This window comes from Phasianus colchicus, chromosome 1 (assembly GCF_987193195.1).
Source record: "Phasianus colchicus chromosome 1, bPhaCol1.hap1.1, whole genome shotgun sequence".
In the NCBI taxonomy this organism is placed as follows: Eukaryota; Metazoa; Chordata; class Aves; order Galliformes; family Phasianidae; genus Phasianus; species Phasianus colchicus.
In genome coordinates, this window is record NC_143436.1 from 116,441,325 (window position 1) to 116,467,477 (window position 26,153).

Genomic DNA, 26,153 nt, shown 5'->3' on the forward strand with positions numbered 1-26,153 from the left:
CTTAGCACTCTCCATTTGTTTACAAAAATGCCTCTGAAGACTTTAAAAATGTAAGATGAAGATTGTGGGTTTGACAAACAACTGAAGCATGTGCAGTGTAAGACCATGAGTACATTAGTGCCGTTATCCAAGTCTGCTTTCTCCACAGATCGGGTAAATTGTCCCATACTTTGTATGAGGACCAGGTGGACGGCCATTTCTCCTTTGGCATTGTATTTTCTGTGTGTAAACATATATCTTTATCTATTGCTAGCCCTTCATCTTTATGATATATATTAATAACACAAAAAGTGCGTGGAGAGAGGCATTGATGTGTGCCAAACTTTCGTGTTTATTTTTAAGTGCTTCACATGAAAGTGCTTTTTCTGTCAGGATCTAGAAACCTTGATCTTCTGGGAAAGAAGCAGACATGCTTCTAGTTTTTTCCAGACTCATGGTTTGTTACCGGGTACTGAAGAGTTCCCTGTCACAAGCTTCAGTGTCATACTGTTTTCATATTTCCAAAAGCTATTTTTAGTATATATCAGGTTGTGAATGATTCATTTGTGTTCACTACAGTCACACTTGCGATAATTACACATCTGGCACTGCAAACAGAGCAGTGAGAGAAAGATTATTTTCAATATATTTCAGTGCTTTTATGATTTTTCTGGATTGTGCAGTTACACGTAGGTTTATTATACCTGGCATTATACACAGAGTAGTATTAAGATTCTGTAGTCTCGAAACTCTGCAGAGAATTAACAGAAGAGGTTTTTTGATTTTTTTAAATTTTGACCTGCAGAAACTACAAGTAATATTGTTATCTTGAGTTTATTGGGATTAAACTTTATGAAATTTCAAGGATAATTTAAGATTATCATTAATAGTTAACAGTATGTTAAATATATATTTTAACAAGCCAGATTGAGAAGCCACAGCCAGGATTTGTGTTAGTTTCCTGTATGTCACCCTAAGATTTTCGTGGTGTTTCCTTTTGTATATGTATATGTGCTGTGATTAATTGGTGGACTCTGAATAATGAGAGACTGTTTTAGACAGGATCTCTGGGTGGGATGTATAGTGTGTTTTATTTTTGGTTTCAAATTGGATTATAGCCCTAGGCTTCTCCTGAACTAAATGAGGAAATTTAGTTTAGAGCATCGTAATTATACCTATAGACTAATTAGTCTAAAATCAATATGATGTTTTTAATTATTAGACATAATTCAGGAGGTGTTAGATCTAATACAGTTCTGTTTTCCTTCTCTATTGTTACCGAGTCAAATGAAAATAGAAACTTAGATTTCTACTTTATCCGGAAACTCAAGCTGTACCTACAATTACTAGTTAGTGTGAACATACCTAAACATGAGTGAGAACTTTCTAAGTCATGAAAAGTGACTGAAAGTGTTAGGTACAACATATAATGAAAACCCTGAGTTGATTCTGCAATTTATTCTTAACTCTTACTTACTGGCTTATGTATGGATGTCTGCTATGTATGTTACGTACCTACTTTAATATCCATTTTACATTTTTTATGCCAACAAAATATTAAAATAAGCAATCAAATCGTATATGGGTTCAGTATGACATGAGACCCTGTGTTTTAGTTAGCATGATCTTAATTCTTACTAATATAAATAGGAGCTACAAGAAAAAGAAAAGTAAATTTTCTATTCCTCCACAAGGAATTTCTGTTGAACGTATGTTTTTCTTCTGAAATATTGGGCTTTGAATAGCTCTTAATTTGTCTATGAATTGTTTGTAAAATACTGACGTGTATCATTTGTCAACTCTGTTGTGTTCCAATTCTCAAGTCATGTATTTGACTTTATGACTAACCTGGTATGTGATGCTTTGTGCTTTCATTGCAAATCAGGAGGCTGGCAGGGTATTGTGGCAGGTTAAGCAGTCTCAAGAAATCAGGACATCCCTGAGATTATTTACTTTCTTCTTCCTCTTTTGAAATACTCACCTTTCCTGTCATGCTGCAGGCCATCCAGCGAGAAAAGCCTGAGAAGTACAGAAAGCTGCAAGATGCCAGCAGATCAGCTGAGGCCCTGGTGGAACAGATGGTGAATGGTAATTACAAGGGAGTTGATTTAGATAATGTTCTCAGGGATTTGATAAATGCACAGGTTTATATTTATTACAAGAATTATATTAGAAAAATGCTATCTAAATGGAACAGCAAAGTAAATTTCGTTATACTTATTTTATTATTTCTGGGTATTAAATATGTTAATTATAAAGAGAAAAATCTTACAACTTCAGTATCATGAAAAGAAGTGTGTGTAAAACGTGTTCATGGTAATGAACTTGTATTAACAATCTGTTCTGTGTAGAGAATAAAGTTGTAATCTTATTTTCTGAGTTTACTAGGCTTTTGAAGGTACATTAATTCATCCAAGTTAGAAAACTGAACAGTTTGAAAAAGTGTTTTCTAATTTTGATTATAATAAACTTTGTATATTTTATTATATATATATGTTTCTGTAATGTTCTGTATTATATAAAGTATAAAATTTTATTGGGTATTTGAAGATATTTTTGGCATTCAGCTTTTTAAAATAATAAATATGAAAGCTTATATAGCACATCTAGAAGAAAATATTGCAATTTTTCTATGTTAATCATTCAATTTTCCAAAAAAATATGCTATTATGTTCAGCCAAATTTATGAACTTTTTAAAGGAAGAAGAAAACCAAGCAGTAAGATAGATGGAAGTAAAATTGTATGCCATGTCCCTATCTCTGATGTTAAAAAATTTCTAACTTTGTAGTAAAATATTAACCATGACATAATGTGTCATACTGATAGGCTTACAAAAAATACAGATGTTGAATGCACTGAGCTTCAGAATGTATGTTTTATGTTAAATTGTTATAACAAAGAGTCAAGAATATAACTGTTATTAGTGAAATGCTAATCTACACAAATTTGATGGAGTTTTATCTTGCTTAAGTATGAATTTTTAAGTATTAAGGTGGTACTTTAGAAGTTGCCACCCTTGTATTCTGGCCATATTTCATTACAATTATTGTAGCAACTGTTAAAAGGGGTCCTTTCACATGCTCTGTGAATAGACAGGAGGAAGTCTGGTAAAATTTGCACCCTTTTTGAAATCATGGGATTTTTTCTATGAAGGAAAAACAAAAAAAGTTCTGTATCTTTTTTTTTTTTTTTGACATATTTTTCTGCCAGGGAGATCTGCTGTACAGGACTTCTAAGGCAATATTTGAAATTTGTGTGCTGACATATCAAGATTGTTATTTTGGACCTAACCTGCTTAGTGCCCAGTTAACAGTGTCCCATTGATTCTTTGGCCAGTTGCAGACTTGCACGTAAGGAATTCCATCTTCAGCTTCATCAGATTAGCTTTCTTAAATATTCTCATGTCCTCAATGTTCTCTTTTTTCATGCTTTTGTGATTATTCATAGTTCATAGGTGTTGTGATTTTAACTGTGATTAGATGTGCTTTATTATCCATTGTATCCCAAATACCCTCTTTTTAGAAAGCACATCTTGCAGTCGGGGTATAAGCACAGAGTAGGCTAGCTGAGCCAGCATGACTTTATCTGTTTCCTGTCAATTGCTTTGAATTCTGCCTTACATATGGCATATTATGCCAAACATCATGGTAGCCTTAGCAGCTAGAATTTTCTAGCAAGGATGATGGATTAGATGCCCGTAAGAGTGAAGATTCTTTTTGTGGTGATTTTAAATAATAAACTATTTCATCAAAAAGAGTTTCTCTGGCCTCAATTGTTTATGGCAACTTGAGGAACAGTTTGTTAAATGGTTAAATAATTTAAAGATCACCAAGATAGAGTGCTAGAGAGTGGAATTAAATCATCAGCTTTACTTGAAGAGAACTGTAAAATCATATTAACAAATAATTTTGCAATTAAATATTTTGCTAGGTGTTCAAAATTATGCTCTGAGCATAGGGGAAGGTAGCCACAGTGTTCAACCTCAGTACTTCTGTAAAGAAGAAATTTTGTTTTTTTTTTTAATCATATGCTCAAATACATTTGCAACGTGTTTAAAAAACAAAACAAAACCCTCAACATTAAACCTATATCTTAAGCTGCAGTAGGCTTATGTAGGTTTATATTTTCCAGGGTAATTCAACTAAGTTTCCTTAGTAGCTGTGAGGCTTGCTGAAATTCATTTGGGACATACAGTCTTCACCTCTTTGTTATAATTTTTGTGGATTTCTGGATTCACTTAGAGGAAAAGAGGAAAAAGTACATCATAAGAAAATTTTCTAGCTGAATCTCCACAATAACGTTCAACAGATTAGACTGACTGTGGCTACATACCTTCCGTTGTCTAATGCTGGAACTTTTTTTCCATAGCAAGTGAAGGAAGTGGAGTTAAATGTACCATTTCAAATTTGGGAAGCACATTGTTTAGCATCTGGTGGACGGAAGATACACTGTGTTGTCTTGAATAAATGATCTTTTTAATTTTTCATGATCGTAATCTAACACCACAGGTGTAAGTAGGACACAGATGATTATTCTGTATGTACTATCTTTGAGGAAATAGTTTACAGGTGCAATTGAAGTTTGTCATGCACATATGACATATGTACATGGTGTGTAACCTGTAACTAAAAGACCCAAGGCAAACAGATTTAAGATAAAAGTCAGTTGTGAAAGCAAGTGATTACAGTTTTAATTGCATTGCTATTTTTTAGTTATTTCATATCATGTACATAATAATTAGAGTCCTAAGATTCCAATTATACTAACGCTAAATTTTTGGCTTTGCTTTTATCTAAGGTCTGCTTCCTCTTTGTTCTTAAACAAACAAACAAACAAACAAAAAACAAACAAAAACAAAGTTTCAGAGTGTAATAGTTAAACAGTATGAAAGTACAAAGTAATCTGGTATATTGTAAGACAGAAGTTCACAATGGTGGTAAATTTCATTGCTAAATCATTTATATATTTATTTTCTTGCTCTTTTACTGTGATAGGAGAGGAAATAAGTAAAAAGCAGGATTCAAATTCTGGAGAAAAGTAGGTGTTTTTATTTAGTCTCATTTCTTTCTTTTTTAGAATTGAGAAAAGTAATCTGAGGAAAATATTTATGTAGGGCAACATTCCTGCCTTATGTTTTCAGCCAGTGTCAGCAAAAGTGTTCTGAATGGAAATAACTGTGATTTCACAGCTATTCTTAAGTTCGTAAACAGTGTGCCTGGTTAGGTTAGTGCCATTTGAAGGACTTTTCCTGTCACAAGGAAATCACTGTTTTTATCTTTAAAAAATCACCTTTCTTCTACATAGGCTGTGCTCTGTCTCTCCTTGCCCGTCAGAGGCCTGATGATTACAATCAATGAGAACATTTATGTCCCGCATCCGTTGTTTTTGGAGATGGGGGGAATAAAAAAAAAAAAAAAAAAAAAGTATATATATAGAACTGTCAACGGTTTACGGGCTGGTTCGGCCCAGTTCCATGACTAGTGGGGCGGAGGGATCCGCAGATCCGCGCCTCTGGAAAAAGGGAATAGGGGACCCCAAAATAATTAAAAACAGTGGCAACGATCTGAGGAGAAACAAACTAATTTACTAAATATAGTATTGAAATGCAAGATAACACACTATAATACAATATAATTAAAATTGAAGCTAATAAATCAAATATAATGAGAGAGAGAATGTCCGAAAGGTGGGTAGGCCTCACCACAACGCTGAGGTGAGATGCGCAGTCCAGGTGAGCAGCAGGGAGAAAAAAGGGAGGAGAGACGACGTAAAGCAGGCTAAGAAGAGTGCATCAGGTGACCTTGCCAGGAGTTGTATCTCAAGACTCTCTGTGACCACGAAGCCCCCTGGGGAATGTAGTTCTTCTCTTCCAGGCAGGTACCCAGAACTTGAGCATTAACAGTTAAACTCCCACTGCCCCACATGATGTTATGATGTGGAATACCGAAAACCAAAAATCACAAAACCATGACAAGAACCAATTCTATTCTAAAATGCAACAAAATGACTACTGAGAGACATTTGATAGGCAGCACTAAAGTGAGTATAGAAGAAGAATTTGTTGTGATAGAACACATAATGGTTAAGAGCCATTTTTTTAAGGAAGGAAAATATTATCTTGTTTCACTATGAGTTACCGTTTCACATATGCTTATGCATCAAAATCTATTAAAAAAAATAGATATTACATTATTCTGTCATAGATTCGTGCAAATAATAAATACACTTAATAAGATATGCTTTCTACTAACTGGCGGTTCCAGAGTACTTGTATGTAAGATGCTGCACAATTAAAAGTACTGACACAATATGTTATGCACAGTAGACAAGGTAGTAAAATTAATAGAGGTACTCCAGGCAGTGATCTGTTTCCTCTGGGTACAGTTTATTTATTCACTGATTATATCAGGAGCTCTTAGAATATGAAACATGAAAAGGTTATGAACCATTATTTCTAAATTAACAGTGTTTTACCAGAAAATGGATTTTGTAGTGTTAATTCTCCCGATTCTTAATTTTGGTATGTCTTGTTGCCTTGAGTGATGCGCACTAAGAAGATTGTTGTCAACATCATGAATACAAGCTGATAGTTGCTAAAGTTGCTAAAGATAGTTAAAAAATCAGTACTTCTCATGGAAGTATGTTTTGAGCTTTTGGTTTTCAATAATTCAGTCTGAAAATAAGAACATTAGAATTCTGCCCACATTGCATCACCTATTCAAATAGTTAATTTTCAAATAGAAGGAGGACATGCTTTCTTCAAAACAAGATAAATGAGAAGATTTGGACAAGTTCCATTTCTGGATTAGAATTATTCAAACATATATATATATATATATACATATATATATATATATATAGGTTTAGGAAATTAAATTACCTCTTACCATTTTGGCTTAGACTCTTCTAGCAAAATTTATGACATGCAAGTAATGGCCATTTTCTTGCATCCTTCTGAAAATAATATATTATCATTCAATAGGTGTTTTCTGGACTGTGAATTTAGAGAGTTTTAAAGGAGTGTCCCTTGGAGGTTTTCAGATGGGTCTTCAGTAGGGTATTGTACTGTCTAAAGTGGCCTCTGTATTTTCTTAGGAAGCATAAGTCTGCTCGCTCTGATCTTGTATTTCCCACTTCAGTTATGTGAAGAGCAGAATCATTTGTTTGTTCTTCTGTGGCTTTGTGGAATTGGTTATAAACTCAAAGTTTAGATAGTGAAATATGAATGAAAACTGAGGAATGATGGATAATTCCACATATAACATTAAGAGGGATATAGCTGTGAAAGGAAGAAGAGAGGAGTTAATGAATCCAGATTTTCGTTGTATATACAGTCTTGTCTGAATTCTTGAAAAAGAACTACAGGGAAAAGTATTATTATGTACTGAGAGTTCATGAGTGCACTTTGTCTTGCAATTGTAATCTGGCCTAAGGATACTTTGGAAACTGTGGCAGCTGAAGAGAGAGGAGAGGAGGAAAAAAAAATGAAAGTGACTTTTTTGTATTTTCTCTGTCAAAGTCATAGGAAGTGTCTTCCAGGTTCAGAGGTAATTAATTATGTACACTGCAAACAGGGATGTTTGCTCTCTCTTAAGAGCATTTTTATAACAAAGTCACAATGGGACAGATGCAATTTTTGAAATACAGCATAATCAAAAGCTTGTCTCCTATATATGTGTTTTTTTCTTGATGTTGGTAACACTCACTATGTATGTGTCCAGTCATCTTTGCTGTTATTAAGATATGCTATGACAATCAGGTTTATGCTGCCTCTTTGTATATTGGTGTATATTCATTAGACGTTAAGATGTTATTCATAAGACACTCTAAGAAAAGAACATAGTTCTGCATCAGTGTCTCCAAATGCGGACACACACACACAAAAATCACATAACCAAGGGATCTTATTAATATGTGTCAAAGTGATGTTACCTCTTTATGCTTTAAGTTTTATTTTAGATCCTTCCTCAGTCATTAAATTGTACCATCCATTTTCCTAGGTACAGCATGTATATGTAGCTGTTGTAACCACCACACTTACCGTTATATCCTGGTTGTGCTGGGCTTTTTATCTTTCTGCATCTTTGCTTGCATTTTTTGAAATCATGTCCAGTTTTCCTGGCTAGGGCAATATCCTAGAAATAGAGTCTGTCCAGGAATTTACTGTAAGGTCCTGCAGAGTCGTCTGTTTACAAGAGGCACTGAATCAGCCTTGAGCTGAATCCAAAATAATGATTGTTGGAGAACAGTGGAGTTCCATAGCAGACATGATCTCCAATTAGTGTGATTTACCATGTTGTATTTATAATGGTCAGTATTAAGTTTATTATAGTAAGTTTTTGCTCTTACTTTATGTAATGACTTTAGCCATAATTGGGACCATATTTCCTAAGTTCTATCTAATACAGTTGTGCATGAACTTCACATTTTTGTATCCCTCATAGGGAATTTTTCTTGAAGATTGTAAATACAGTCTATAACCAAGATAAATCACATCAACAGCATCTTAAAAATCACAGAAGTATCACATTGAAGTCTTTTGTTTTATTTGCATTTAAGCTTGGTTTTAAGAAGTATGAAAACACCTGAAATTTTATATTGCAAAAAAATATAGCTTTTGTTCTGCTGGTTAACTAATGTATGACTTACTGTTGATGTTACTAAAAAAGTTCTTAAACATGTACTTGATTGAGAAGTTTATTAATATTTTGGCCAGTATCAATTCTTTTGCTATGTGTGCCGTTGTATGGCATGCCAAACCAAACCCTGGCTGAAAATAATTATGAAGAAGTGTCACATGGTTTCTTGACTCTGAGTCATTGCTGAACATTGATGAACACTGTTGGAGACAAGGGACTTTACTACGTGTTACTTTGGTCTGATCAGGACTGTTATTCTTAAGCACTTACAATATTTCTAAACTAGCATGTGATGCTAAACTTAAGGATTGGATTGTTAAAAACAACAAAATAACTGTGGAACCTAGTTTCTGTACACTTGAAAATTGCCTTTAAAACAAACGAAGAAAACCACACAGGGATCTTATATATTAAAATCCAGTTGCAATCCAGACAGAGCTTTCAAAATCCAGCTATGATTTTCTTACTGCAGTTTTAATTAGCTGTATGTACTACGTTACAACTTTCTACTTTGTTCCCTTTCTTGTATCATAATGCACTTCATAATTCATTCCCATTACAACAAAAATACCCTGACAGTAACTTTAAGTAGTTCTGAAATTCTTTCTCCATTGATGTGTAACATCTGTATGTTCAGGTTTGTTATTTGATGATACAACATTATTTAGATTTATTAGCTCTCAGCTGTAGAAATTGAATTGTTAAAGTACTGTAAACTGACTTTTAAGTGACTCTTCGTGACTTTTAAGTGTTGAGCTTCTTCTCTCGTGTTCTTTATAGAGGGTCTGAATGCTGACAACATTAGACAAGCCTCAGAGCAGCTGAAGAGTCGCTGGATTGAGTTCTGTCAGTTGCTGAGTGAAAGACTGGCATGGTTGGAGTACCAAAATAGCATCATTGACTTCTATTCCCAGCTGCAGCAACTGGAGCAGACAGCAATTATAGCAGAAAACTGGCTGAAAGCACAACCCACACCAGCAACAGATCCTGCTACAGTAAAAATTCAGTTGGAAAAATGCAAGGTTAGAGATTCTTTAAGTTGTTTATTATGTTGTACTTCCTATGTGTACCAACAGGGGCTGGATTATAGCCTACTCTATTTCTTGCAGCCCAAAAGGCCAACTGTATCCTGGGCTGCATTAAAAAAGGGGTGGACAGCAGGCAGGGCGAGGTGATTGTCCACCTCTACAACTCTTGTGGGGCCCCATATGGAGATCTGCATCCAGGCTTGGAGCCCCCAGCACAAGAAGGACACACGGCTCTTGGAATGGGTCCGGAGGAGGGCCGCTGAGATGATCAGAGGGCTGGACCACCTCTCCTATGAAGAATGGTTGAGGGAACTGGGCTTTTTTAGCTTGGAGAAGAGAAGTTTCTGGGGCCTTCCAATACTTGAAGAGAACATATAAACAGGAGGGGGAATGACTGTTTACATGGGTTGATAGTGATAGGACAGGGGGAATGGTTTTAAACAAAGACAAGGGAGATATTAGGAGAAAGTTTTTCACCCAGAGGGTGTTGACACACTGGAACAGGTTGCCCAAGGAGGTTGTGGATGCCCCATCCCTGAAGGCATTCAAGGCCAGGCTGGATGTAGCTCTGGGCAGCCTGGTCTAATGATTGGCAACCCTGCACATAGCAAGGGGGGGTTGAAAATAGATGATCATTGTGGTCCTTTTCAACCCAGGCCATTCTGTGCTTTCAGTATATGAAAATTGTACTCCTTGTGTTTCCAAAATAGTTAATGAAGGATAATTACTCAAGGAAATGAAGGAATGGCAAATAAAGAGGCCTGGTATATGAGTATTTAAAATTCTGTTCCAATTATTGAATTATTTTAATATATTTGCATACCTATATTTAGATAATTAGACCCTTAAACTCTTCTTATTTTTCCTGTAAGAATCTATTTCTTTGATACTTCATTAAGAAACTATTGCTCATCATCTCTGGTTGTAAAGATCTGAGTCTGGAAAGTGTCTTCATGGTCAAGTCCAAAATCCTACCCTTGTATATGTTATCTATTATGTGCTCTGCAAATGTGTAGTCAATAGGAGGAATATTATTCCCTAATCATAAGACGGAATTCAGTAGTTGTACAAACAACAGTCACACCAATTCAGTCATAAACCTCCAAAAACATTTTCAGTTACGTGCTTCGCTGCTATAGAAATTTGCTCATCTTTCTTACTGTAGATAACTCTTTGGGTAGGTCATGAAATCCACACTTTCCTGCGTATCTTGGTTTTGAACTGCCATATAGAGGCTTTTGAAGGGGGCAGAAGTACAATACCTTTTTCAGAAGTTTGATCAACATTTGAGGAGGAGTTTAAATGTGGAGAGCTTCTTGCATCTGTACTCATTTCTTATCTAATACTTTCTGACATGCAAATAATTTGTAAATTGAGATATAGTAACCAATAAATTTTGTTACATGCTTGTACATGCATGATTCTACCAAATCTCTGCTTCCTGAAGCTTTCAAACTAAAACAACATTTGAGAAGTAAATTTACATCTATTCCTGCTATTATTTATATTTTTGCACATATTCAAGCAGGTATTCTGTCTTCTTGCAAAAATCTTCTGTCTAGAGAAGCTTACTTTTAGAAGACATTAACTTTTCTCATTTCTTTTCACTTATTAATTGATAGTGTTTCAGTCTGTACAAGGTCTCCAGAAGAAAAGATAGCAGAACCTCAACCTGTAACACATTACTGTGAGGCAGCTGAACTGTGCATGATCTAACAGATGAGCTCAGGACTATAGCAAATGTGGAGTTTTTCTCTCTCCATCTCCATATGGAAGAAATGGTCCTCAGACATGAAATTTGGATGTACAATCACTTTAGTATTACATTACTAAAGTGATAATGCAACGTGGAAGTGATTTTCAACAATGGCAAGTGTCATATTGGGAACCAGAACTATTGATTGGTTAAAAAAGAAAAATATATATTGGTGATATTTGTTCTTACTCATACTGGCTTTGAAAGCAAAGTAATTTCGCAGTGTGTAGTGAAATGGTGAGTTCATGGCACAAGTGATTTCATTTGGAGGATGGCTTTATCTTGATTATTATTATTATTATTTTTAATCCAAATGTACAGGACGAAATCATCCGAATGTCAACTCTTCAGCCCCAAATTGAAAGGCTAAAGGCACAAAGTCGAGCTCTGAAAGAGAAAGAAGGCAGCCCAGTGTTTCTGGATGCTGACCTTGCTGCTTTTACCAGCCACTTCAAACAAATACTTGCTGACATGCACACCAGAGAAAAGCAACTACAGACCAGTGAGTATTCATGGCAAAAGTTGATTTTGTCTGAGTAGAGAACAAAGCATGAACATATACATTTTGCCTTTCTACTTTTGTAGTTTTTTCTGTAGCACTAAATGAGTAGTACAATTTAGGTAATATTTTTGCAATTGAATTACTTTATCTGCAGTTATGATAAAACAGTAGGAAAACAGGGAAGGATACACTGTTCAGAAACAAAAGTTACATTTGGTGTAGTTCTACCATAAGATTTCCTTCTGACAGAATATATGGCAGATTTTGTGATACATTTTGGCAATATAAAGCTTTCTTTAGTAGGCTTGTAAGACAGAGCTCTCTCTATATCTGTCAGTATAGAGGAGAGTTTAATTTTGGCAGTGAATCTCCTCTAGATGGTCTAGAATAGAAATTCAGCTCTACAAAACTCATTAAACAGAATACTTATTTTAGGCTGTCTAGATTATCATCATGTGGTAAGCTGTTTATTTTCTTCAGCATGAAATACATGATTGCTAGTTATAATATAATTTGTAGTAGTTGTCGTAAAACACATTTTTAAAAGGGACAGGATTCTATACTAAAACTGAAGTTGATTTTATTATTGACCTGCATGCTAGTGACTGCTGTACATTTAGCATATTTGATTATGAAATTAAAATTGAATTATCAGATAAAAATATTAATTTATATCTTTCTCAACAGCAGAGATTATTTTTCCCTTAGAGCAACGATACCTCTAAATGACTGTAGTATTTTGAAATTAGACAGAATGCCAGCTCCTTCTAGTGGAGCTTTATGGTATTCCTCCTGAGTTACTTTATTGAGAATGATTCTATTTTTAAATAAGGGCTATTTTTTTTCTTCCCCCCCCCCCCCCCCCAAAAAAAAAAAACACTGCATTATTGTGCTGTAGTAGTTACTTCACATACACACACAAACTGAAACGGTGATGATGCATAAGACAACTGAAAAAATAAAATACAAATATGCTATAGCATGTGATGGAAGAATAATTTGTAGAATTTTAGTTTTAAGGAGTATAACATTTATTTATGACACTGAAGATGGCCGTGAAATTGATAATATATTTTTTTTTTTTAAATGCCACACTGTTTTGTATGTTGACGTTATTTACCATCCTACCAACAGGAAAATATGGAAAATGCTGACTTCTTCGTGTTATTTTCTATATAGTTTTATATAATTACTGTTTCCGCTTTACCTAACTTTACTATAGCAAGACCAACTACCCAATTGTAAGATAAGTAGTGTTCATTATTTGAATTATAACGTCCCAAAGCAAGGGCTGTGTTGGGGTTTTTTCTGCTGTAGTTGTTTACTGTACTGCAAAATGCTTCTGTTACCTGTCCAGCCACAGCAGTAGCTGTCCTTCAGTGGTAGCACTGAGCAGATCAGGATAAGTGTCCTAAAATGGTAGAGAATAGAAGTCTCTAATGGTCTCTTGTTCTTCCTATGTGTTTGCTTTGCATGGGAAGACCTTCAGATTGGATATTAGGAAAAGTTTATTCTCAGAAAGAGTAGAGAGGAAATGGAACAGGCTGCCCAGGGAGGTGGTGGAGTTGCCATCAGAGGAGATGTTCAAGAACTGTTTAGGTGTTGTACTGAGGGTCATGGTTAGTGGGCATGATGGGGATGGGCTAATGGTTGGAGCAGGAGATCTTAGAGGTCTTTTCCAACTTGAATTGCTCTATGATTCTCTGTTTCTACCTTAATTTAAAATGGTTCAGATTTCAAGATTTTTTTCTGTATTGCATTACTACGTTATTTTTCTGGAAGATTAGAGTATTGTGATATTCTCTTCTGATTTTTTTACAGGAAATATTTTTCTGCCAAAACAAGTGTCTCTCTCAAGTTAGTTTTGTTTGTCATGGTTTTTAGGTTCATGAGTGCTTAGTAGCTGCACGGTAGAGTTCTTCATGAAATACAAAAGATGACATCAGCATTTCTGAAATGTTTTTCTCCATGATTTGAATAGTATTTCCATACTTTTATAAAAAGTCTATTTTAAAGCCAATATTAAATCTATTTCTTTGTTCGCTTTTTTTACTTCTTTGCAATCTCATAAAATATGAGAAAATGTTACCTCATTTTTCTTTCTTTGTAGTGTTTGTATACCCTTAGGTAATTGATCCTTTTTAATATGATATATCCATTGTTCCAGCCATCTCTTTTGCCCAGACTCAGTCAAAGTCATTTCTAGAATACCAGTTCATGAAAAAAATAGATAGTGCTAACCTCTAAGTATTCAATAATGGGAGTGAAATGGACAGTCATGGGAATAATTTTAATACAAATAATTTGTTTTCACAAGGAAATTCTTCATTTTATAAATACTCTGGTGAAAAATGAGTTAGTAAACATTGTATTCACTTGTCTTGAAACGAACTGATGCTGTGTGGTAGATTTATATTAAGGAGTCTAGTCAGTCTCTCAGCGAAGAACTCAGTAGGTACTCTGTGATTCAGAACAAGTCCTAGATTGTAGTGATTCGTTCCAGGATACATATTGTTCTGTGTCTGTTCTAAATTCTTCTAAAATTCTTCTGTTTTTCAGTCTTGCTGCAAGGAAATGTTACCTACCTTCCTTGAGAAACATGCTTATACCTGTTCTCAATTTGTCAAGACAATAATTCATAGGGAGTTTTGGTGGTATCATTAAATATTTAGAAAATGACATTAAAAACCAACCAACCAAACAAACAGAAAAGCTTTTGTGGCATTCTGTATCATGTAAAGATTCTTTATGCCCCCTGTTTACTGTTATTTTGTATGTACACTTTTCTCCCTAAGCATGGCATTTTAAACAAGACTGCATAACCTAGAGGTCATGCAACTCAGTCTTGACATAAATTTATAAGACAAGAAACCACAGTAACCATAACAGTAAGAAAGCCATTTGAATTTTTGTTTGTCCTGTTTCTGCCTTACTTTGAACTTCTAACTGATGACGTTTTCCTGCTTAATATATCTTAGAGATGGGTTATAAGTGACAGTGAAATTGTTATGATGCATATAATAATCTTTCACCAACTGTTTTGAATTTGAATAAGAAAGAAATAAGAATCACTACTTTAATGAAGTTATCAATATAAAGATTTTGATGAAGTTCTTCAAAGGTAGGTATTACAAAATTAGCAAAACAAAGTTTCAAGAAAAATACAAAAATGCAGTTACTTTTAAGGAGATTTTTATGGGAAATACTTGCAATTTTATTAGACAGTTTGTTTCAAGCACTACAGAAATGATCCCATAGGTTACATTCAATGTATTTCTTCTTTCACAACCACATGATGAGCAGTGGGATTTGTCCTGACTGAAGAAGATGGACATTGCAATATATTCAATGAGATTTGATAGTTATTGAAATAATCATATCCTTATTTCATTTTTGTTTTGAGGGGAAAAAAAAAAATAATCAGGAAATCTGTTCACAAAATAAAATGATCTAGTTTAATTACAGCTTGGGTTGAAAACTTGCTTTATCTTTCTAACTACAAATCATCGTATAAGATATCAGAATCCATATTAATGCACCTCATTCATTACGTGGGCATTGATCTACAAACAATTTTGTGGCAAAACAAATTTTAGGGTAATAAACAGGCCTGGATGTGTATGTATGTTATGAGCATGGGAAACTTAGAGATTCATATTGCCTGCAGTGAGATCATAGATGTGTGAGATCTTTGAAAGCTGAAATTACATAACAATGATTTAGGAGTTTGGATTCTCATCACTGACATCAGAAATTGGAAAAACAATATAGGAAATTGTTGAGTGCTGTTCTAAAATAAGATGCTTTCTTGTGGAGTAAAATACAGATATGTCATTAAAAGAAAAATCTACCTCAGTAAAATATATGGAAAGCTATTACTTCATTCCTAGTAATCCGTTCTTCACTGAAATTAAGAGTGTTTTTTAAATTGAATACTTAGTAGCTTAATTGGGAACTTGATTAAATCAATGGCTATGGTTCTTATTTAGTCCTGCAAGTAGCAGATAATATCATTAGATAAAAATGGAAAAAATATAGCAATACTTGAATGGTCATCAAGTTGTTTTACTGGCAAATTTTCAGAATGTGAGTTTCATGCAGTTTGGTAGAGTTTTGTGTAACAGTAAATCTGCTTTTCACCTGTTCTGAAATGTTCCTTCCTACTACCAAAACCAGCTTTTCTTTTACATAGCTACTTGAACTCATATAGCAGTTCTAAGATTTGTTTTTTTATTTGAAGGAGAAAATTGTCATTTATAGAAGTTAAGCATGGCATCAAAACACTGAATTCTATTTTATATTTTAAATAATAATGCAAATTAAGAGTTGTATGCTTTTTTATTATATCTGAGCTGTTAGTATCTCCATTTGGAGTGATGAGTTTAAATGTATTTTATTCTAAAATAAGATATTTTTAATAAAAGAGTCATAGGCAGTACAAAGGAAATAAAATAGTTTTAAAATGCTATTTCAGTAGGCCTACTGTTAGCAGTGGTGATAGTATGGAAAATGCTTGTTTTCTGTGTAACACATATCACAATTGTTTTTTGTGTGAATAAAGTACACCAAGAAGGGGGGGGGGGAAGAAAAAAAAATCTCCATGGGAGCAAGACTTATTATCTTTTATAAATCTGCAGTTGTGTATAGTGGATGATATTGGGCAGTATTTCAAGAAGAGGATGGTATGCCATATAAAGTGCATGTTCCACAAGAGAGAGACCTTAAGTGGATGTGATCTTAGTATATTGTAGTGATGTCTTGCTGTCAGTACAAGTTTGTTAAGAAACATTCTGTTAATAACTAAAAAAGTAAGTTACATTGAGCAGTGCATTCTGCCAACCATTGTTTTATGAAAATGTAAGCAAGCTTGCACTTGCCTGTCATAATTGCTTTTGGACAACCATATCAATTTTCAGTACAGTTCCTTCTGAAACACACATGAGATAAAAATAGTTGTAATCTTTTTTTGAAAATTTGTAAGCTTCCTTATTATGTGGCACAAATTGGAAATGTTTCAATGAATTAGACATATTTTTTGTCTGTACTTACCTCAATGACTGTGGATAAAAGTATGGTTGAGGGCAGATGGAGTATCTCTGCTTATGCGTTGGTAGTTTGTGCTCCAGATGTTGTCTGTTTATGGCAACTGTAATGTTGTTGTAATGAGCAGAGGACAATAAAATTACAGCTTCACTGTAGAGAGATTCATCTTCTAATCTTTTAGCAGATGTCCTAAATAGAACCTTTTACTTGAAAAGAAATGTTAAACAGACAAGCATGGGCCATAAAAGGGCATGCTGTTTCCTGTTACATTTCTGAAATTAGATTTTGGGTTAAGTACATTGGTTTGTATGTTGATCTCTAAACACATTTAAATTGATTTAACCATGTAGATTTTCATTTGATCTAGAACAAGAGAGTCCAATGATACACACCTGATAAAATGACAGAGATATAACTATTAGAAAGAGTGTATTCATTCTTCAAATGTTTTCTTCTTCCGCTACTCTTGGAAAAATCTGATGCTGACCATAGTGGGTCTGTTGCAATCTGTTGCAAAATGGCTAATGATTTCACTAAGGCTAGTTCCTCTATCAAGCATCTTCTTTCAACAAAACAAATAATTGAGTGTGAAATGTTTGTTTTTTTTTTTTCCTTTTTCTTCCCCACTGAATGCAGTTTTTGACTGTTTGCCTCCTGCACGCTATAAAGACACAGTGACTACTATACTTTCATGGATCCAGCAGTCAGAAACTAAAGTCTCCGTACCTCCGGTTGCAGTTGCTGAATATGAAATCATGGAACAGAGACTTTTGGAGCTCAAGGTGAGTGTTCAGACAGTGGAAAGAATGTCTCAAATGATAAGGTCAGAGGACCAGAACCCTTACCTGTTGATGAGTCTACTGAAGCTTATGGATCTTGAGTGATTTATATCCGTTAGAGATTTAGCCAAGGACTGCAGAAGACAGTGGATAGTTACTTTTACTGCCTTCCATTAGTTAAAGGAGTAAAAATGTTATGCATCACTTCAACAATTTTATAATATATTGAACATGTTAAAAAAGAGCCCTTGTGTGTCCCCATGATGTATAAAATATTCCTTTCATGATAATTTTAAGTATAGATTTGGTCATTTCAGTTTTTTCTGTTTACATGAAACTTTGTGCGTTGCAAAATGCACAATATGCATAATTTCATGTCAGATTTACAAGCAGACACAAATGTGGGACAAGTTTTGCCAGCAGGTACAAATCTTCCCTGCATTTCAATATTTGATACTGTTTTAAGATCTGATGAATAATGTGCATGTCGTTTGATTCACGTAGCAAGTAACATGCAGAAACAAAAAGTGGAATATAGAAAGAAGAAGCTAGATGCAGCAAATTTGGGATAAGTGGTTGTCAAAACTTAAAATCATAAAAGCAATTCTGAGTTTGTTCTTTTTTTACGTTTATAGTCTGATTGTCTTAAAATGTAGTCTTAAGGATCTTAGGAAGTTCCTATTTCAAGTTATTGAAGTGTATCTGAATTACCTCCATGAACTAGCATAAACAACTCTGATTATTATTACAATTATACAATTATACAATTATATTGTAGTAGTTAAACTAAAAACTCTGCAGTGAAGTTTGAGAAAAGCAATTCCATATAATTTAGTAGTGTAATTGGAGTTTTTAGCAAAGACAACCTATGTTTAGAGTTTTCAGTCCTTGATCTAGCAGCCTCGTCTATGGCTAAGAAAAGTTTGTTCAGAATTGCCTAATACATTAGTCAGAATACTATTTACTGCTTATTTCATAGGCTCTACAAAGTTCTCTGCAAGAGCAGCAAAAAGGCCTGAACTATCTCAACACAACCGTTGAAGACTTGTCTAGGAAAGCCCCTGCAGAAGTCAGCCAGAAATACCGATCGGAGGTTGAGTTGATCACTGGCCGCTGGAAAAAGCTGTCATCGCAGTTGGTGGAACATTGCCAGAAACTTGAGGATCTTATGACTAAACTCCAACGATTCCAGGTTAAACAAACTTATTCAGCCTCACCTGAGGTGGCTTGTGGCCTTATGAATAGCACAACATACACTTCAAAGGAGTACATAAAGTTAAAATGTAATGAAATGACCTCTTGATTTTGGTGGGTCCAGGATTTTTCTTTGAATTCTAAATAACTTTAATTTCATTGAAATTGCTATTAACATTTCTCTACTTACTTTTTAATGTAGTTTTTATTGCACTGAAGTAGCTTTAACCATATTGACTTTAATAGATTCACTTACGTATTTAATGGCATTTGTAGCATGGTAATATCTTGGTAGCAGTTGCCAGGAATTAGAAATGTGCCTCACTTGCAAAGTTTTGTGATTTTCAGGTATTTAGAATGACATTATTGCAACCTTACACTGTTTTGTTTTTGTTTTTTTTTTTCACTCTGAGAATTTCTTGTTTATACTTACAAATCACATTACACATGAAAATGATGTGAGCGTATAGGTTAACTACTCCTCTCCCAACCAAGCAGCTCAGGAGCTTGGGAACTGAAACTCACGATTCGCCCATAAATCATTCAGGAAAACTTTGCTCCATTGTGGTCTCATCTTGTGCTGCAGGTTCCTGCAGGAAATATCCACGTGCTTTGGCATGGAGTTCCCCATGGGATGTGGGGACATTCTTCCTTCACTATGGTCTCTGCCACTCTCATCCAGCACCTTCTCTCCCTTCTTCTTCACTAACCTGTGTGTTGGTATTCACATTTCTTATATTTTTTCTCTCCTCTGTAGTCATGGAGCATGCTGTGCTGGCATGGGACACAGACACCACCCCTGGATTTGTGTCCCCCCCTTCCATACTACCAAAATTTTGTTACCTACACCCAGTATGACTAGGGAAACTGAAAATAAAATCAATAGTACAGTGATATATTTGCAATTGCACAAAACAGATCATCACAGATTAGTCTTTGTAGTGAATGCTCTGGTTCTCCATGTAAAAAGTATATTTCAACTTGAAGTTTATTATGTTTAAACTCTGGAGGAGGAGAAGAAGATAGTATTCATTTCACAGTGAGTTTTGTTCTTCACCCCATCTCTTAGATCTGTAGGACCACTGTTACCATAGTCAATTTTTGAAGGAAAAAAGAAAAAAAAGAAAAAAAACAAAAAAACAAAACTGTCAGCAAGTAAACAAATGTTACATCAATTTTTTTAACCTCATATGAATGTTTTTTCAGAATTTATCATCTTCAAACCTAGCTAAAGCATGCTAGTGAGCCCACAGCAGGAGCCTTGGAGCTGAATGGTCTTTAAGGTCCATTCTAACCAAGGCCATTCAATGATTCTAAGGCTCTGTGACCTGATTGAGAAATTCCAGTCTTTGTCTTCTTTTTTTGTTAGAAGCTTATGGATTCAATCGCTGTTTTTAAAGGACAATGTCCTGAACATCATGGCCATGCTCTGCAGAGCATGTGCTTTCAAAACTACCTGAGGTATTGCTGAATACAAATTTTTGCCTTTTGTATTTGTTGCTGAAATTGCTGTGGTATACAGCTGATATAAAACTCATTGTCTTTTCAACTCCTTAAATGACTTGTGTTCCAGACAATTGTTTGAGCTGTTGCAATTTATAGAATGCATCTGCAAGGGATATGTTAAAATCAGTGTTGATAGGGAAGATACACTTGCAGTCTAATTCAAAATGCAAGTCAGACATTCAGTCTTCACTGGTAGCTGGAGACTGATTTTTTTTATTTTTTATTTTTAATGAATTCCATCAGATCTATACTTTGCAGCTGTAATGAACTATAAGTATTCATGTAAAGGTATAACTTTTTCATCTTGAAATATGATTATGAGCTGTTTTTACTAAATGATAATTGTATGGACAGTAGAGGCGTCAACAGTGTTTTTGTAATTGCCATTCTGAACTACGCTGGTAATTTCTACAGATTTATTTTTATTAATTAAATGCATTTTCCAGTGTAGCCTGTTTTTATTATATACACCAAGCACAATAGGATGTTTCCTTTAGTTAATTACCTGGTAGTACTTGTTAAAGCATTTTTTGATGCATTTTAGGGCACAATTTGTGTTCTAATGATATATCCTTTTTAATGTTTAAATTCAGTTTTGTTTTCAGCATTTAACAGTGATACGTAGTTCACTTATGAAAATGGTGTGATGAACAAATGTTATAATTTGCCTTTGACATTTTTGCCATTTATCATTTTCATTTTTAACATCTATTTAACTTAGGTAGCATTTTAAGGTAATTTTAGGCCACATTTTTTAAAGGACCATTTAAATTGCTCATTGACTGCAAGAATAAAGTCTTTCACCTCTAGGATTGAGCAAAGCTGGGTATGGTCCTCTTGGTAGATCATCAAATCTCATTTTTCCTTTTATGGTCTTACATTATCTATGTAATGCTTCCTTGGATTGGCGATGTTCCTTGTTTGCAAGCATTTAATGTTCTGCTTTTTTATTATTAATAATTGACAGATTTAATTTAAGCATATTGAAAGCAAATTACTGATTACAAATACTCTAGTCCTATAAACACTAAATGAGACTCAGTCTCTGAAATCCTCTTTTCAACTCTTGTCATTGAGTCACTATGTGATTTCAGTTTCTGGACTGAATTTGTTTCAGTTATTGTTTTGCTTTACTTTTTTTTTTTTTTTCTGTGCAGTGTGGCATGTTTTCTGTGTTGTGTTCTGATTGAGGAATAGGTAACAGAACATGCAACTTCCAAAATGATCCTGAAGTTTAAGTCACAGAAGGATTTGATAGATGAGGCTGAACTAATGGCCAAGAACAGTCTGAAGCCGTACAAGGACCTGTTGACTGTGCATTCAACATCTAAATACAAATAATCTCAGAATTAAATCGTAGTGAGTTCTAGTCACAGTGAAAGAGTTAATTATGTTATTAGCAGTTAACACTATTTTGTGATATAAAATGTCTTCTTAATAAACAGAATGACACAAAAACGTTGAAGAAGTGGATGGCTGAAGTAGATGTCTTTCTGAAGGAGGAATGGCCTGCTCTTGGTGATTCCGAAGCTCTGGAAAAGCAACTTGAGCAGTGTACAGTGAGTATTATTTGTCTGCATGACAACTATTTCTTCTCTGTGTACTGACCTTACACAGAAATTACACAAATGATCACCATTCCTAAAAATAAATTCACATACTAAAATGGGAAATATGAATATACAGAGAGAAAGCATACAGGGGCTATGTTAGTATACTTTATAGCAGGAACAAAACATTGTCAAAAAAGAGCTTGCAACAATGTATAGGTTTTGTAGCCTCTTAAGATATTTGTTCATTTAGTTTGTTGAATTTGCAAACACTGCCTGTGTACTTACATGCTGAGTGGTCCGTGTCAGAAGATCTTCTGCATCTACTAGTCGTGCATGATTTACAGACTTTTCTGACTAGACTGAAATAACTAGCAGGTATTGTGAGTTGCATCTGTTTTTCTTACTAAACTTTGAAATACCAGGATTCTCCCAGCAGAGTTTTAAAGCATCTTGAAGTGTTGATACTTTCTTCACCAGGTTTACAGTTTTTTTTGTCTGTACCAACAGAATATATAAGTTCAGTGAATCTTGTAACCCATAGCAGTCTCTGAGAATGTGTTCATCGGTAATTCGGGAAATATTCTGGCAGGATGTCTAAATGTTATGAAAGATATGTACTGATCTTACAGAACTACAAGCTCCTCAAAATTACTCTCTTATTCCTTATTGAAATAAAAATGATTATAATTTATGTGGAACAACTCTTACCTCTTACAGAGATGTGAGTTGCATGCAACTCCTTTAGAATGTCACCTGAGTTTATGAAGAATTTACATAAGTATTAGCCACTATTGTGAAGTATATAGTAAAGTTATCAAAATCATTATCACCATTTATATTTTTACACTTACAGCTTTTTCTACTGTATAAGAAGCCTAGGTAACATCTGAAGGTCTAAAGAAGGCCTTAGCAAATAAAATTGGAGGTGGTGAGTTAGAGCTACCTCAGGGTTTAAATAATATTTAACCACAAATAAAATTCTAATAACTAGAAATAGCCTGAGAATATCACTATTCAGATCATTCTAATGAAGCTATCAGGTGAATTACCAATCCAAGGGTAACGCGTAGTTAGTAAGATGGCTTCACCATTGTGATGGGATGTTCTTTCACAAATACAAATAAATATGCAGTATATAACATAACATTATGTGTAGCATGTATGAATACTTATACACTATTTGTGTATATATATATATATATATATATATAGTATGTAGTAAATTTATATTTAAAACTTCATATATTTTACAAATTAACATCATATGATATAGAACAGCTCACCACATTTTTGTTGCTCATTCCTTTTTTATTTGTTTTCATAGTGAAGTCTACTAATTGTGCTCATTTGAGTTGAAATCTGGAGCAGAGATATGTTAGAATCTCATGTGGAAAAGTTTTGATAGGAAAAATATAAATCACATGGTTTGTGTGAGTGCTGACTGATCTTCTACTATTCTTTCAGGCTTTAGTGAACGATATCCAGACAATCCAGCCGAGTTTGAACAGTGTTAATGAGATTGGGAAGAAAATGAAGAGGGAAGCAGAACCAGAATTTGCTTCCAGAATAGCAACAGAACTAAAGGATCTCAATGCTCAGTGGGAACATATTTGCCAACAGGTATCAAATCTCCTTCTTTAACTAGTTCTTTTCAAACTAATAATCCAGTTTTTCATTGGCAGAGTTTGTTCTTCTCTGTATACCCAATGGATAGGAAACAAACCAAAGAATATCCAAGATAATGATTCATGTTTTAATTGAGATGTGTAAAGTATGCCAAGTTTCTGATATGGATACTCAGGAACATTAAGTCTTTCAGTCATACTGAAATAAGAAATGAAACTGTCTCAAAGATAGAATTTAGGAGATATACAATACACATTTTATAAACATATAAATTTACACTCTTATTATATAAATTACTGTGCATGTACAAAATGCCATCCTTTCATTTTTCTGATAAGCACAATTATAAAATAGTTGATTTTGGAAATCTAAGATATTTAAAAGACATCTAAATTTCTAATACATTTTATTGATGCTCTTCTGCAGTCTTTCCCATCTGATTAACGTCAAATTTTTAACGTCCAAGTGATAGAAGGAAACTCTCTCTTCCAAGGAAGCAGCAAGTTTGCAGGACCCCATATTGGTCTGCTTTCCAACACTTGTTGGACATAACCTTTTGGTGTTATCCTGTTTTGTTCTTTAAAATAATAGTTGTGTAGAATGGTTAACAGCCAGGCCTTAATAAGGATGGGTAACCAAACCAGCAAGAGCCAGAAACTTAAATGAAATTCTACAACAGAGTTCCTCCTGATGATACTGAAAAATGAGATTTACCTAAGTAGCATCACTCTGCAGGATATTGTAGTGATCAGCTCTGCGTGCCTAATTCCAGAAATGGCACTGTGGCAACTAGGTGTTTCTGATATAACTTACTTATACTGTGAAAGATTGTTCACTCACTGCTATTAGTTATGATCAGTTTTAGTAGGCTGATGCACCATTCTATAAATGGTGGTATAATATAAGTTATATGACCCCAGTATAGTGTTAGTGATTGACAGAGGGCTTAATGCAAGTTTTTTTCACTCTTAAATAAGTATTTTCCTCCAGTAGAAGTATCCTTTTTTTACTTACCTCTCTTTAGGATATACACCTTTCTGAGAGATCTCATAGTGAGTTCATCAGCAAGAGTAAGCCATGCATATTGCTTGTTCTTTTTACATCTTTTAAAGCAGAGTTCCTGGGTGATATTTTTTCAGATGTGTTTTCTGATCACCTCAGTATGTGGTAGATCATTAGAAACCCATTCTGCACAGCAATATTCACTTTAAAAAAAAAAAAAAAATGTATATACACATACATTGTACTTTTCCCATTACTTCTTACTGTCTGTCTGTCCAAGTACTTATTAATAACAGCTATCTAATTTACAGCTATAAATATAGGATTGAGATTGGTTCTTTTCAGGCTAAAATGCCATTGAGTTCATGCAGCATACTTGGTTTAAATACCACATAATGTTTTCTTTTTTAAAGGCGCATGCTAAGAAGGCAGCATTAAAAGGTGGTTTGGATAAGACTGTGAGCCTGAGAAAGGATTTGTCAGAGATGCATGAATGGATAACACAAGCTGAGGAAGAATATCTGGAAAGAGATTTTGAGTATAAAACACCTGACGAATTACAGAAAGCTGTTGAAGAACTGAAGGTAAAAGATGAACAAAGTCCTTGAACAGCTATTAAAGTTCTTTTTGAAGCATCTTTTATAAAGAAAGTCTACTCTGTCATTTGGAAAGCAGTCTTTTGATGCCTAGTTTCTCAGCCTGAAATTTAAAGCAGTAGCCAGTTTCAAGTAAAGTTTGAGGATATTTAAACTTTTACATTGTTAATGAAGTGGTTTCTTTTCCTCTTTGCTTTGTTGGATACTTGATTTTTTATAGAATCATAGAATGGTTTGAATTGGAAAGGACCTAAAAAATCATGTAGTTCCAATCACCTGCCATGGTCAGGGTTGCCACCCATCAGATGAGACTCCACATCCAGCCTGGCCTTGAACACCTTCAGGGATGGGACATCCCCATCTTCTCTGTGCAGCCTGTATCAGTGCCTCACCATCCTCTGAATAAAGAATTTCTTTCTGACATCTAACCTGAATCTCCCCCTTGCCTTGTCACTATCAGATCATGTAAAAAGTTGTTCTCCCTCTTGTTTATAAGCTCCTTTAAAGTACTGGAAGGCCATGATGTGGTCTTCCTGGGGCCTTTTCTTTTCCAGTCTGAATGAGCGCAACTCCCTCAACCTTTCTTCATAGGAGAGGTACTCTAGCACTCCAGTTCTCTCGTGTCTCTGCTCTGGATCTGCTGCAACAGCCTTGAATCTTTATTGTGCTTGGGGCCCTAGGACTGGACGCAGTACTGCAGGTTGATCCTGGGATCTCCCCAACCCAAATGCAACACCTTGTACTTGGCCTTGTTGAACCTCATTTGGTTCACATGAGCCCGCTTCTCAAGCTTGTATGGGTCTCTTTGGATGGCATCTCTTCCCTCTCTCATATCAACTTCAGCTTCAACATTTTACTTGTTTTAGTTCAACATTATTTTACATAAGTACTAGACTTATGTACATAAGTACTATTTGTGATACAAATTTAATTGATAGGAAGCATGTGC

At 34.6% G+C, this 26,153-nt stretch overlaps 1 protein-coding gene across 12 annotated transcripts in view; it reads left to right on the plus strand.

Annotated features, from left to right (window-relative positions):
- DMD (dystrophin) overlaps positions 1–26,153 on the plus strand; it is a 1,153,352-nt gene that overhangs the window by 486,099 nt on the left and 641,100 nt on the right. For all 12 annotated transcript variants that reach the window (XM_090124095.1, XM_090124041.1, XM_031599265.2 and 9 more), the window contains 8 exons: positions 1,980–2,067; positions 9,400–9,641; positions 11,725–11,905; positions 17,585–17,730; positions 18,707–18,919; positions 21,873–21,986; positions 23,445–23,600; positions 25,022–25,192. In XM_090124095.1, coding sequence (XP_089980221.1) covers positions 1,980–2,067; positions 9,400–9,641; positions 11,725–11,905; positions 17,585–17,730; positions 18,707–18,919; positions 21,873–21,986; positions 23,445–23,600; positions 25,022–25,192 — 1,311 coding nt within the window. The remainder of the gene's footprint in view (positions 1–1,979; positions 2,068–9,399; positions 9,642–11,724; positions 11,906–17,584; positions 17,731–18,706; positions 18,920–21,872; positions 21,987–23,444; positions 23,601–25,021; positions 25,193–26,153) is intronic.